The 14,225-nt window shown below is 33.9% G+C and overlaps 1 protein-coding gene across 1 annotated transcript in view; it reads left to right on the top strand.

The window, feature by feature from the left end:
• Nucleotides 1-14,225, top strand: part of hppy (MAP4K3-like protein hppy) — a 452,362-nt gene that overhangs the window by 415,657 nt on the left and 22,480 nt on the right. The window contains exon 28 of the mRNA XM_090399556.1: nucleotides 10,972-11,046. Within this exon, the coding sequence (XP_090255682.1) occupies nucleotides 10,972-11,046 (75 nt within the window). The remainder of the gene's footprint in view (nucleotides 1-10,971; nucleotides 11,047-14,225) is intronic.

Raw genomic sequence — 14,225 nt, 5'->3', positions numbered from 1 at the left:
TTACCTGTATATGTTTTATTTAATTATTTATTTTTGCTAGAAGTCAGACAAGTAGGGTCAATAGCTGACCCAAAAATGATTGGTATACCGAGTGTGTTGTAATGAGGCTGGCTTCTTTGTATATGTGGGTGTGTATACACCATTTAATGACTTTAACTTGAAGATCTAAATGTCAAGTAATTAGTTTGACTTAAAAATTATTACTCCAACAGACTAGTAGTCTGCGTAATTTTGCCATAATGAAGAATGTTATAGGGTCTACTCTAGCACATGGGGCATTCTGATATATTCTTTTGTAAAACTCTATGATTATTAGACACATGTATTCACCAGAATTAAAAATAATCATTTTTATTATTGCTAATCTTTTGGCCAGAAATTAATGGCCTGCCATCAGTGTATCCACATGATTCTATTTACAGAGCTGAGCCACATGCTAGAGTGCCACATTTTATAACCACTAGTATGGTGGCATTCCAACACTTATGCAAGCTCTGTAAATAGGATTAACTTTTTTGTTCTACCTTTATCTTGTAATTATGCTGATGCACTAATGATAGCTCATTAATTTCTGCTGAAATATTTGCAGTGATTAAAATTATTATTCTTTATTTTTTGAATATCTCTGTCTAATAATTGTTATTGTCATAAGTGCCTTTAAAAACTGTAAATCCTTTCATGATTCTTGTAATCTTCCATCAACCTGTCAACAAGTTTTCTTATGAAATGGGATTGCTATTGGCTATTTTTGACTGTTGTACCATTTTCAATGATACTACCTGAAAGGACACAACTTGTCTCTGATGGGAGTATACCTGATAAACTAGCCACAGTTTACACACACACACACACACACACACACACACACACACACACACACACACACACACACACACACACACACACACACACACACAATCAGTAATTTGTGGCATGTTATGGCACAGAATTCAGATATAACTTGTATGTCTTAACTCCTCTGCTCATAAAAAAATTGCTGCTGAGAAGCAGCAATTATAAAATGATGGGAATATACTTGATAAACTAGCCACAGTTTACACACACACACAAAATCAGTAATTTGTGACATGTTATGACAGAATTCAGATATAACTTGTATGTCTTAACTGCTCTGCTCATAAAAGGGGAGGGTGAACTGCTGAGAAGCAGCAATTGTAAAATATAAAACTTTTTTTTTAATATTTCAGTAATCTTAATTTCTTGATGTTTACATATTAATTTATTCTTTAATTCATCTTATTTTATTTATATTATATAAACATGTGATGCGTGCAAATCTCCAATATTTTCTGTAGTTCTCAGTAATATTTTACATATCACACTTGGGAGCATGATTGATTTTTTTTATTAGGCTACATATTACAATTTGGACTTCTGGAAGTACACTCAAGCTGTAACCAGAGTCAACTGTCAAACTACTTGGAATACTGTGTTGCTCTTACCTTATCTTAGCTGATTTGATACCATCAAACTGGCTTATATTAACAAAACATTATGCTTGAGAGATTAACATGTCTGTTAGTCAAGTTACTCCAAAGAAGAGTTAGTAGCATATTTATATTCAAACTTTGTGGTCATTTCTCATTTGAAAGGCTGCTAAATCAAAATATTTACAAATGCCATGGACTTTTTCATTTGTATGCACTTTAATTTTTTCTTATTTATTTTAATTTTTAATATTGATAGCATATTGCATTTTTTGTCATATAGTATATTTTGTTTACTTAAATTATAAGACATTATTATTTTTTCCCTTAATAACTGTTTTTTTTTTTGTTATTTTTTCTTCTTTTATATTTATTATTATTATTTAATACATTTAGTTAAAGACACTTAAAGTAAGGCAAGAGTCAGTAGCATCCTAAATAAAAGATTTCTGATTCAGTGGTAATCAAAAATGTATTTATCCAGAATTGTTGCATGACTTGGTCTTGAGGATAATTTCATTTGAACTACTGAGATAATATGCAGTTTTAATAAATTAGAGGTACAAATATGTACAAAGAATTTAAGACTTGTAAACTTGCATTATAAAATTATTGGAAGCATGTAACCTTGAAGGAAAGGATTTTGTAAACTTTATTTCACAAATTTTTACCAGTGATAATTTTTATTTCCAGTTAATTTCATATCTATTTAACAGTAATTTAGAAACTATATATATATATATATATATATATATATATATATATATATATATAAAGTGCCTTTGTGTGCTGAAATAGCTGAGGCCAATAATGATCAAGGTGTGCCACTTTTATATCTATCCTTGGTAATGAACATTAAAAAAAAAATAAATGAATAAAATAACATTAACTTACAAACACGTATGTCAAATTCACTGAATTCGGTTAATTGCCATTACAAGGCAAAATTTAATATATTTTTAAATTAATAGTATCCTTTCAAACATCAATGACATTTTGAATATTGGAGCTGTCTTAGTAGCTACACACATTTAAAACAGTTCAGACCAAATTATTCATGGTTTTTCACATACTACCAAAATATTTGCTATTTTCCTAATGGATGAAAATCCATTTGGAAAAACTATCATTATTGCAATAAGCCTATAAAACAGTATGGAGAATTAAATTACATTTGTAGAATTAGTTTGTGAAAACTAGTTCCTCCCAAGTGGAAGAATGTCTGACCCACAGAGGGCACCATGTAAGGACACACACCTTATATGAGATTAGGAACTTGCATTAAAATAGTTTCTGTTTATTGCATTATAACCAAAATACTAATAGATATTTATCATATCTTAATGTATTTTTAGGTATGGGAAATGTTTACTTGAAACTCCTGAAACATTTCTAATATTATTTGGACATTATAGCCTGAATCCTACAAGATGGTAATGAATAATCTACAGTATTTTGCAGTATTCAGATATTCTACATGATATCTGAAATTAATCCCTGAGCTTAAATAACTATTTCAGATTGATATAGAGGATATATCATTATATCGTAAATATAATTGCTTTACTGTATTTTAAAATCCATGATTCTTGTTGGATTTCACTTATTTATCATGCTTTGTCATACACATATTTGTCTGCCTGGTTGGCCGAGTAGTTGCCATATCTGCTCTTCAAAAGGAAAGGCTGTAGGTTTGAATCCTGCTGTGGGCATGGATGTTTGTGATTGTCTGTGAAAATACTGGTGGTGGTGGTGATTGGTAGTAGATGTAGTTGCAATTCGTTGTAGTTGGTGGATTGAGTGGTGGAGATGAAGAGTTGTAGAGTAGGTGCCTTCTCGCAATTAGTCTTTGGACTCCCTGGAGGTGTCACGTAATAATAAGTAATGAACAATACATCTTTGTTCTCAGTTAAAAAAAAGAAAATGCTTTCATTATAATTATTAATTAGCCTAATTGAATTATAGAACAAATTGGTTGACAACTTTTAATTTTTCTAACTTACCATTGATTAAAACTACACCCTCTGTTCCAAAAAGAAACCAGACTTTTCGAAAATAGAAGAAATTAGTGGTGTCCCCTGTTGTATCTTTTTGTTGTCGAAAACAGCAACCTTCATTAGTGTTGTGTCAACTGTTTATGACATTTGTTTCATTAGAAATAGTTATAGTGCCAAGAATGACAGCGTGTTTTGATGAACGGTCAGTCATGTATTCATGCCGTATGAGATGAATTCTTGCTATCAATCGCTACAAAACTTTGAGATAAAACTCACCGTTGACCGTTTGGCCCAGAATGAATTCTTTCTGGATAATGCCCTTGGAATCGTAGAAACAAATTAGCATTGTCTTTACTTTTGACTTCTCCAAGGGACTTTTTTTCGGATGCCCCTCTTCTGGTGGTCTCCACTCAGCACTCTGGCGTTTTGTTTCAGGCTCATACTCAAAACACCAAGTTTCATCACCAGTAAGGATCATTTCAAGGAAGTTTGAGTCCTTACAAACGGTTTTAATGAGGTCCTTGCAGTGTTCAATTTGATATTGACTGACGACCAAATAATTGTGATTATTTGGTCGTCGGTCAACTTGTGGGGAACAAATCGCTAATTCAATTTATGAAGGCCCAAACTCTCGGTCAAAATGTTGTGCACAGTTGATTTTGGAATTCCCAGTTCATCTTCGATCAATCTCACGGACGATTTTGGATTTTCTTTGATGAAATCCACACTTTTTGGATATTAACTTCGCTCAGTCCAGTTTTTGGACGGCCCAGCTTTTCATCATCCTGAATCGTCTCATGACCACTTTGAAATCGCTTAAACCACTCTTAAACTTGAGTACAGGATAAACATTCATCACTGTATGCTTTTTGAAGCATTTGATGCATTTCGGTAAAATAAAACTTTTATCAAGTTTAACACAAAAGTCAATCGCAGCTCTGTTTGAAACTCATTTTCCGACCGTTCGTCAAACACACTGTCACTCTTGGCACTATAACTTGGCTTCTAATGAAACAAATGTTATAAAAACAGTTGACAGAACACTAAATGAAGGTTGCTGCTTTCAACAACAAAAAGATACAACATGTAGCGCCACTAGTTTGTTCTATTTTCAAAAAGTTTGGTTTCTTTTTGGGCAGAGGTTGTATATATCATTCTCTTCCCCCCCCCCCCACACACACGCACATAGGTGTGCCAGAACCTATACAAATTAATGCTGGGTAAAGAATAGGAGAAAAGGAATCTGTTAATTTTCTTTTTGATGAACTGGAGATTATAGCCTTTGGGGAGTAATTGAGAGGAAGGCTGGAAAAAAAAAAAGATAGATGGATTGAAAGATGAATAGCAGGTTCAGTGATTAACAACTGAACTGTAAATGGATGTTGGACAGCTGTTGTTTATTTTATTGTAAGCTTACAGAAATGGTGGAATGATGAATGCCAGTGAACAGCATTAAGAATTAATCTAACTAATAAGCTTAGGCGTTGCTGGTTATTCATTACTTATTTTTTCACGGTATTAACAACACCACAAACACTTTTATCAACAAGGATGTTTTAGCGTTAATAAAACATCCTTGTTGATAAAAGTGTTTGTGGTGTTGTTAATACCGTGAAAAAATAAGTAAGCATTAAGAATTTTTAGTGAGATTTTTGGTGGCAGATTGGAATATGTACTATTAGCTGGGTGAATGAAAAAGTTATGTGGGGGGGGGGGGGGATACTAAGTGTTTTGGATACCGAGGATGGTAGAAGTGGTGTGCATATGTCAAGAAACTGGAGATAGGTGTCAGTACAAGAAGAGATCCCTGATCTTGAATGCTGAGTGGCAGATAGAAAAACCAAATGTTGTGTTTGGGAAGCATTAAGTTTTCTTCCATCTTCTGCCCAGTTATTGTTTCATTAAGGAAGTATGGAGATCTGCATCCAGGGCATTGGTTGTAAATGATCTTGAAGTTTGGGATGTTTGACGGCCACAGTGCTTGTCATATGGTTAGAAGGAAAATGGGAAGTGCTATCATCAGCAAAGTTACTAATAAGGCTTGAAGTCACTAAGAGAAAATCATTTGTATATATATGGGATTTGAGAATGCTTGGTGATAAGACATATATTCATTATTGCCAGGGAGGTGATTTTTTTTTAATATTAAGGTTTGTATATAGCTAGAATATTAATTTAATTGGGTTTGAGTGTTTTAATTAAATGAAAGTATAGCTGTGTGTGTGTGCACGCGCACGCATGCATGTGTAGTGACAGCAGTGGAAATGGTCAGCCCTTTAACTTCGATATAAGTAGTTTCATGTAATACAAGATATAGTCACTGGCAAATATAAATAGTTCATCAGGAAAGGGCTCATTTTAAGGAAAATTGTCAAAAATGAGTGCTGATTAAACAGATAGAGGAACTATCTGTTTAGAAATTCAAAACCAGAACTATCTGGTTTTGAATTTCTAATGCAAAATTTCTAATGAAGGACCAAAAGAACTAACATTGCTGGTAGTGATGTGTGCAAGAAATATTGCAAACATGAATGGAAGTAGAGTGCATGGCCATAACAGAAGTAGGTAAAAAGAGATGATGTTGAAATAGTAATAGAGAAAAACCAGAAAGAATGCAGTATGGGAGGAGTACAAGACAAAACACAGCCTTGATAAGTCCTTCATAATATGAAAGGTAGTTGGAAAGAAAGGAGACATATTTGTCGGGGGGGGGGTCAAAGAACAGAAAATGGTGAAAAAGAATATGGTGATTGCACTAGATGAATGAATAGTGAAAGCATAGATTTGTAATGTGACTAAAGCTATATTGTAGCAGGTGGTAATGGTGATTTATAATGTTTTTCGGTATAAACAACACCAAGAGAGAAAAAAACACTTATTAAACTCGTTAATATTTCACTGGTTTTCTAACCAACATCATCATTAGAGCACAGTTATAACTGTGATAAGCACACAGCACTAAATTATAATTGAGGAAAATAATTCAAATTTTAACTGACAACAGAACTAATGTCCTTACTAGCACCTACCATGAGTTGGATAAACATGGAGTTAATTTATTGAAGTCAGGCTATCAAGTCTTAAAATGAGTCTCCCAGATCTTTTGTAAATTAATGCAGCCATACTTGTTAAGGTTAGAAAAGTGCTTCATGGCTGATGCTGATTCTAATCATCTCTCAGATCTATAATGATGTTTATGTAATAAAAATATTTTCTTCCATCTGATCGTATGTGAAGAAGCATGGTCTGCCAATCTGGTTATCTGACCTACATAGGGCACCATGTAAGGACATAAATTCTGTTGTCAGTTACAATTTAAATTATTTTCCTCAATTACATAGTTTAATGCTGTATGCTGATGATACTGGTTAGAAAACCAGCAAAATACTAGGGAATTTAATAAATATGTTTTTGTCCTCTTGGTGTTGTTTATACTGTAAAACATTATTATGGAAAATATGGTTAAGTTAGTCAGAACAAACACCTTGAATGGAGTAAAAAAGAACAAAAGATTCAAGATTTTGAGCTTGTTGTCAAGGTATGAGCAAACTGCCCAAGAGAAATTATGTGCAATATGTTGATTATATGAGATGGCTGGCTTTTTGATGATAGAAAGGATTTTGTACTTGCAGAATCCATTTAAGAAATTGTTGTTCAGTGAAAGGATGAATATAGGTAATCAGGAAAACTAAGTATGAGAGGACAGCTGCATGAGAGTTTGGACACGTGCACTAAGATAAGAGATCGAGGTTGTTATAACAAAGAACGGAAGAGAGAGAGAGAATACTAATGTGAAAGGATTGATCCTACGAATGGTAGAAGTGGTATTGTTAGACAAGAAAAGCAGTGATTGCAGCAATGAGATAAGAAATTTGATTGACGAATTGAGCACTTAAAACAGGTTTTAAGAATTACTTGAATACACATCAACCTGGCAGTTGGATATTGTGCATGTTCACTAATGTAAGAAGCATTGGAAATAAATGTGATGAATTGTTAGTATTGGTAAATGAAAGTGGGGTAAAAATTATTGGCATTGGTGAGACCTGGCTAACAGAAGCAGATTTCCTTAACAGGAATTGAATGTGATGAGTATAATGTATTCATGGAGGACAGGATAGAAAGGGTGAAGGAGGAAGAGAATCATTATTGTAGAGGGATTAAATTCAACCACATTAGAAATCTCAATAGTGAATAGTGGTGGTAGTATAAGTAATATAGGCACAGTGTTTGAAGTTAGCAAAAAAGCAACGATTACATACTGCCTACAGGCTATATCAGCTGAAGAGTAAAATGCATAGATAGACAAACTCTCTGAATAATGTAGGACTATCATTATAGATAATTTAAAGTATGGGAATATAGACTGTGGGAAGAAAACATGCAAGTTGAAAGAAAGAATATTTATAGAGTTACTGAAGGATAACTATACTAGTTTCCATAAATTAAGGAATAATGAGAAAATTTATGAAAACTTGGGGGGGGGGGCATCTGAAAGTAGGGTACATTATGTAAAAAGTTACACTGAATCTGATTACCTTATATAAATGAGTGTCACTGTCATCAGTATATGCTGATGAGTTACGGCATAGAAGCAGCTGTTTTGGAGTGGTTTTCCATTATCACAAGACATTTTGGGATAACAAAATTCTGGGGTATGGCTGCAAAACATTATTTAACCAATGAATTTAGTGGCAAGCAATTATTGTAAGACTACAGGCCAGCCAAACTCAGACAGAGGTAGCCAGGTGGTCGCATGTGAGTCGTTCCATGGTCATAGACTATGAAACCAATTTCAACAGTCACAAACAGTATCCTAGAGATACAGTGAAGGAAGGCCATGGGATACAACTGCAGTAAGTGACCGATATCTCAAATTGTCTGCTCACCAAAAAAGTAGTGCTACCCTGAACCAGCTATGATCTCTCCACTGGCTGCAGGAACCTTGGTATCCATTGGTAATTCCATTATACAAAACAGAATCAACCAATTATTATAGATCAGTCATTATTGCTGGAATGATCATCATTAAGGTGTTGGAGACACTAATTAAGATCAGCATCCAAAAGTGGTAGATAGCACTTTGATCCTCCATGGAGAAGAAGACAGCATGAATTTGTTAATGAGGTCTTGCGTTATTAATTTGCTCATATTTTATAAAGGAGTGACTGCAGGCCTAGATAAGGGTAAATGATGGATATTTGAAATAGGCTTATAATGCAGATAGCAGAATGGCTGAGTGACAGGTAAAGAGTAATGTTTAGGAGCGTTGAGTCTTAATTAATGAAATTTGGAATTGATCTGAATAGTAATATACAATTATTTACCAATGATGCAAAGTTAGAGAGGGTGATAACGGACATTTTTGATACAGAATCTCTGCTGATTGAACTGAACAAACTGGTTCTATGGACTAATGAATGGCACATCAGTGTTGCCATGTGCAAGGTTATACATTTTTGGGTTGAGGACATTACAGGCAGTGTGTTATATTAATGGTAATTTGCTACAAGTTGTCAGTGAAGCTAGTCACCTGGAGTTGATGGTCAACAGAGAATTAAAAAGAAGCTCAAGAGCAATTAAAGAGAATTTGAAGACCACATGAAGAAATGTGGTCTTCAAAGGTTGATGGAAGAGAGGAGTTAAAATAGAAATCTGCAAATTGGTAAGGAGAGAGAGCTTACATTATAGACATAAGTGAGATTTTGCAGCTCATGGCAGGTGGGAGGAAAACCTTAGTCATGTCTGAAAGCAGAGTATAGATGTGGTGAGTGCATCTTTGATGAATGTTTCCAAGAAAGATATGAGAGAGGTATGGCATGAGATCAGTAGGAGCCTGAATAATAATATAAGAGTGGATGGATGATATAACAGAGCCCTAATGAACACCTGGACTCAGTGGACTCCTTGGAGGGGTCACATAATAATTGATCTTAATAATATCAGGATTTGAACAGGAGAATTTACTTATGTAGGGGAAATATTTCTTGTGTGTAGAATAATCAATTGTGTATTAGGCATTGTCATAATTATAAATAAATAAGAGTTAACCAGTTTTGTTCAGTTTCTATTGTATGAGATATGAAAAAAACTCTTCTCCATTATTTTCACTTATTCTAAATAGCTTTTAGGGCTTCTTAAAGAAGGCACTTGTTACATTTCTAAAATAAAGTTTGGTTCAGGTATAGCAAAGATTTTCTTGTATAAACAGCATCAATTAGAAAATAAGTTTTAGTGGGAAATTGAACAAAATTAGCATCTGTTATTTCTAGACATGATTAGAAAGCAAATACCATATTTTTTTGTGTATAAGACAGACGAACCCTACTTTTTCGAACCCAAAATTATGAAATCAATATTTTAAACATCTCCACTTTCTAATCATACACTCAGTGGGAGGAGGTTCAAACTGTCTCTCTGAAGCTTCATTTCCATGTTCTTTTGCATAATTGATGACTTTTAATTTGAATTTTGAAGACTGACAATCGTTTTTTATTTTCGGACATTTTTATGGACTAATACTCAAAATATTGTTAATGCATTAACTTACCTTGCCAACGAGTTACAAATGTATGAATGTTTTCAGAGTTCTGATTGGTTTATTCAGAGTCAGCTGTTAATGATGCCAATTGACAGAGTTAACAAAGGCTAGTGATTAGTGGAAGCCTGTTCGCAGAGACAAGGTACCGGCCGTTTCGCCACGGCAACTGTGGGTCTCTCAACCGGTTACTCTCCTCCTCCCCCCTGTGTATAAGATGATGCCCAGTTTTGTGTCTAAAAATTTTAGAAAAAATTATTGTCTTATATACGGATAAATACAGTAGATTTCTCATCACGTTTCATGCTATAATGTTAATATAATAGCAGAACTGTCTTTATAGTTTGAATTGTGTGTGAATGGCTGTTGCCTTCTATGAAGGTGTCCTGAAATGTATATAATGCATAGGATGTGTTTTTTTTTTTTTTTTTATTTACTTTGTAATATGAATTTCAGCATAAGGTTCTGGATTTTTTTTTATTAGGAATTTGTTGCGTTATTCCTACCCTTTGGAGCCTGATTTTTTGCAAACTAATTCTGAAATATTCATGCATGTACAGTAAATTTATTTAGACATATCCAGAGTTTTTAGATCAGTTGTAAACTTCATAAATAGTAATCCTTTAGAAAGAATTCAGTTATTGTATACATTTTTGTACCTCAATTTTGTAAATAATCCTGCATATCTTGTTATATGGATGCTCAAATATCTTTTCTAGTCCATCATTTTCATATCACCTGACAAATATAATGAGGAAATATAAATTTTTGGCAATTCATAATGACTAAATTCAACTTTGCTTATTAATTTTTCACTAATGAGGAATTAATCAGCAAGTTTTTATTATAGCTTTAATACATCATTTGATTTATTTATTTATTTTAGTTTATTTATTTTAGTGCATGCGAATTAAATACCATCAGTTTAAACAAACTGTATTAAATGCTGATGTTTGACATGTAAGTTATTTAATACTATTGGTTACAGTGGCGCGTTCACAGCTATGTGTGATAGACAGATTCTACAGTTCCTTACACAAGCCAGTGTGGTTGCACCCTTCAGGTTAGTTAGTCCAAGGATGTGGACAAAGCAAGACAGTAAAGTTCTTTTATGTTTTACATGCTTTCAGTCCATTAATTCAGCATAACAGTAATTAATTTGATAGTTCATTATTCTGTGTAGTGAAAATATAGATAGTTGTCCCACTTTAGCTATTTAAAGACTGTTACACTCACTTAAGAACTTGTACTACAAATTTTTATGTGGCTCCCACCTTTTTATGGGTGGGCATCACATATAAGATCGTTGTGAAGATGATTAAAATGGTAAAATTTCAGTTCAGCTAAAAAAAAAAAAAAAAAAGGCAATTTTGTTTTGCTTGGAGAAGATTAGAATTAAAATAAAACCACATAAAATGGATTTTTCATTGATAAAGTGGAGGGGATAGTGCAGCAGTTTTGAGGTATTATGGTAAGGGATAGTGGTGGACAGGATAAAATATTTAGTTGGATGTTGCTAATGACCTATCAGTGTGGAGGACATTGACAAGAAAATGTATAAACAAATTAGATGAGATTAGAGAGGATGATCATTATGATTGATTTTAAGTATGGTTTATAATATAGACTAGAATGAAGAGATGGCATCTAGGAAAAAGAGAATGAATTTCTCAAGTTTTCAGGGACAGTTACAGGCAGTATTTGAAAGAGGGGCATTTGGCAAGGACTGAAGGTTTTGGATTTGAGCATCTCATCAGAAGATGTTAGGATTGGGGTGGCAAATCTACTTACAGTTGGAGAGTGATCATATTGGATAGGGACCAACAATATTCCTTCTAAGCTGCACACATGCATGGATGTGCGCAGGGGTTGTCATTTGTCCATACATACCCTGTTCGTCATCAACGATGGCACACTAGTAAAGTGGGTTATCAGATGATGATAAAAACTGACAGTAGCTGATGCTAATTTACATTTTATCATTGCTTTGATATGTTTACATATATTTTATGTACAGTTTGTTTTGAGTTGAATAAAAATATACAACCATATCAGTTTTTTTAAATAATTTCTCTGGAAAGATTAAAACAGGCCAACCAAGTGCAGCTCAAATGTTATCTTGACTTATGCATTTGCTTCTTGGCTTATAAAGAATGTTTAATAGCCAGCCATATGAGGACTTCTGTGAGGAAAGGATATATGTAAAATATCAAGACTGGTTATTATGTAAAGTCCAGGAGACAGCTTGCTTCAGCCATATCATGGAATGAGGAATTAGGTAGAAAGAAGATTAGTGTTACTTGCACCCTACTCAAGAACTGTTTCACAGAAGCAATGCCTAAATATCAGGAGATTAAGTGAAATGGATGAATGGAGAGGTTAAGCATGCAATCTGAACGTGAGCATTATGGAGGCAGCATAAGATAAATAGTAATGATCAATCACATGAGGAGTGTAAAGAGCAGATGAAGGTGACTCACTTAAGTAGGGATAGCAAAATTGCAGTATGAATAATGGTTAGCCAGTGAAGAAGGGGGATGGGGAAATCCCAGGTAGCTCTTTTGATTTGTAGCCAGCAGGGAAAGAATGATTATGGAAACTGATATTGGCCGGTGAAAGTGATAGAGTGATAACTGTTGTAAAGGTATGCTTGAGATATTGAATGAACAATTCATAATGATATATCACCATTTGAGGGAATGTTTGAGGGAGTTAACATGGAACATTCTGTAGAAAGGACCTGTCTTGGTGAAGCTGAAAATGGAAAGCATTTACCTGATGTGGTTTTTCATGAATAATAAAAAAATCTGGTGATGTTAAAAAACTTATGCAGTTGATTCACAAAGACAGGCCCTTTCTACAGCAGGTTCTGTGACTTATGGGCCACCTCCATATCATAAATCTTATGTTGGACCAAGTTCCAAAGGAGTAGAAAGGGACAGAATTCTTCCACATCATAAGAGAGGTGATGAGACTGAAGCTTCAAAGTATAGGCCAGTCTGTGTATCTGGAGTTGTATAGTTAGTGTTGAGAGGTCAGTGAACAGCAGAATCTCACCTTGGGTTGGGTTGACAATGAACGGCATCTTCTTTGATGAACAACATAGTTTGTTAAAGATGGTGTTTTAGCAATCTTCTTATTACAAGGTGTGACATTTAAATATACCATTGTGTATGAATGGTATTTTCATAGTGTGTGTGTGTGTGTGTGTGTGTTTTCCCTGATTACTAATTTATTACAGCAGTTATTCAATTTCATTAGGGAATCCTGCAGACTTGTACCAGATTTATTTAACATCATAACATACATCACCTACAGAAGTAAAGAGCTGAGTTGAATATCTCCAATTCTGATATTAGGCCTAATGCCACTTTCCTTCATTATGTGATCCATATAGATGATGAATAACTGGTGATAATATGCACTTTTGTCTCATGCCTAAATTGCAATAGAGTCTGCTTATTATGATCGCAGATAATATTATCAATTGGCTATTGTTATCAAAATCAGTTGGTCCCAAAACACACCATTTAAAATGAATTAAAAATAATCCATCTGTTATCCGATTATTGTTATCAAAATCCTCAAATGTTTAACCGTTTGCATCTCAGAATTAAGAACTTAGAGAGTTAAGCAGGAGAAAATTTGGCAAAGAACATTTGTCGAAATCTGTTTTGTGTTAATCTTCTTTTAATCTTCTATAAATCTTAAATCTTCCAGGCAAATGCAAGTAGGTATAAATACAGTCGAATTGTGATTTTTTGAGTTTATTTTCGTGCTCTCTTTCATTAAGTGAATTTGAGTTTAAGTGCTCATTAAAACAGTCCTTAGCATTATGGCAGAAGCAAGTAAACACTTAGATTTATCTTTTCAAGAAAGATTGCACAAAAAAATTTTGGGAGTGCTATGATAAGTTGTCGAAAATGCATCAGCGTAGTGCAGCTATACATTTCACAACCACTCTTGTGTAAGATCTTAAAAAACAGATCAAACATTGAAATATCAGCTCTTACTAATGAGAACGTGGATCGGAAGAGAGCCTGGCCTGGTAAGGATAATCAAGTTGAATCAGCATTAAAAATTTGGTTTAGTAATGTTCATGAAAAGAATGTTCGATTAATGAGCCTTTGATGTGTCAAAAAGCAGAACTTGCAAAAACAATGGGCAACTGATGGATGGTTTAAGTGGAAAAAGAGAGAATATTGTGTACAAGTGTATTCATGATGAAGAAAAAAGTGCTGA

The sequence above is a fragment of the Typopeltis vanoorti genome, chromosome 10 (assembly GCF_054136105.1).
Source record: "Typopeltis vanoorti isolate ZY-2024b chromosome 10, IOZ_Tvanoo_1.0, whole genome shotgun sequence".
NCBI classification, from domain to species: domain Eukaryota; kingdom Metazoa; phylum Arthropoda; class Arachnida; order Uropygi; family Thelyphonidae; genus Typopeltis; species Typopeltis vanoorti.
Note: the sequence above shows the minus strand (reverse complement) of the source record. Positions and strands in the feature narration are given on the sequence as shown.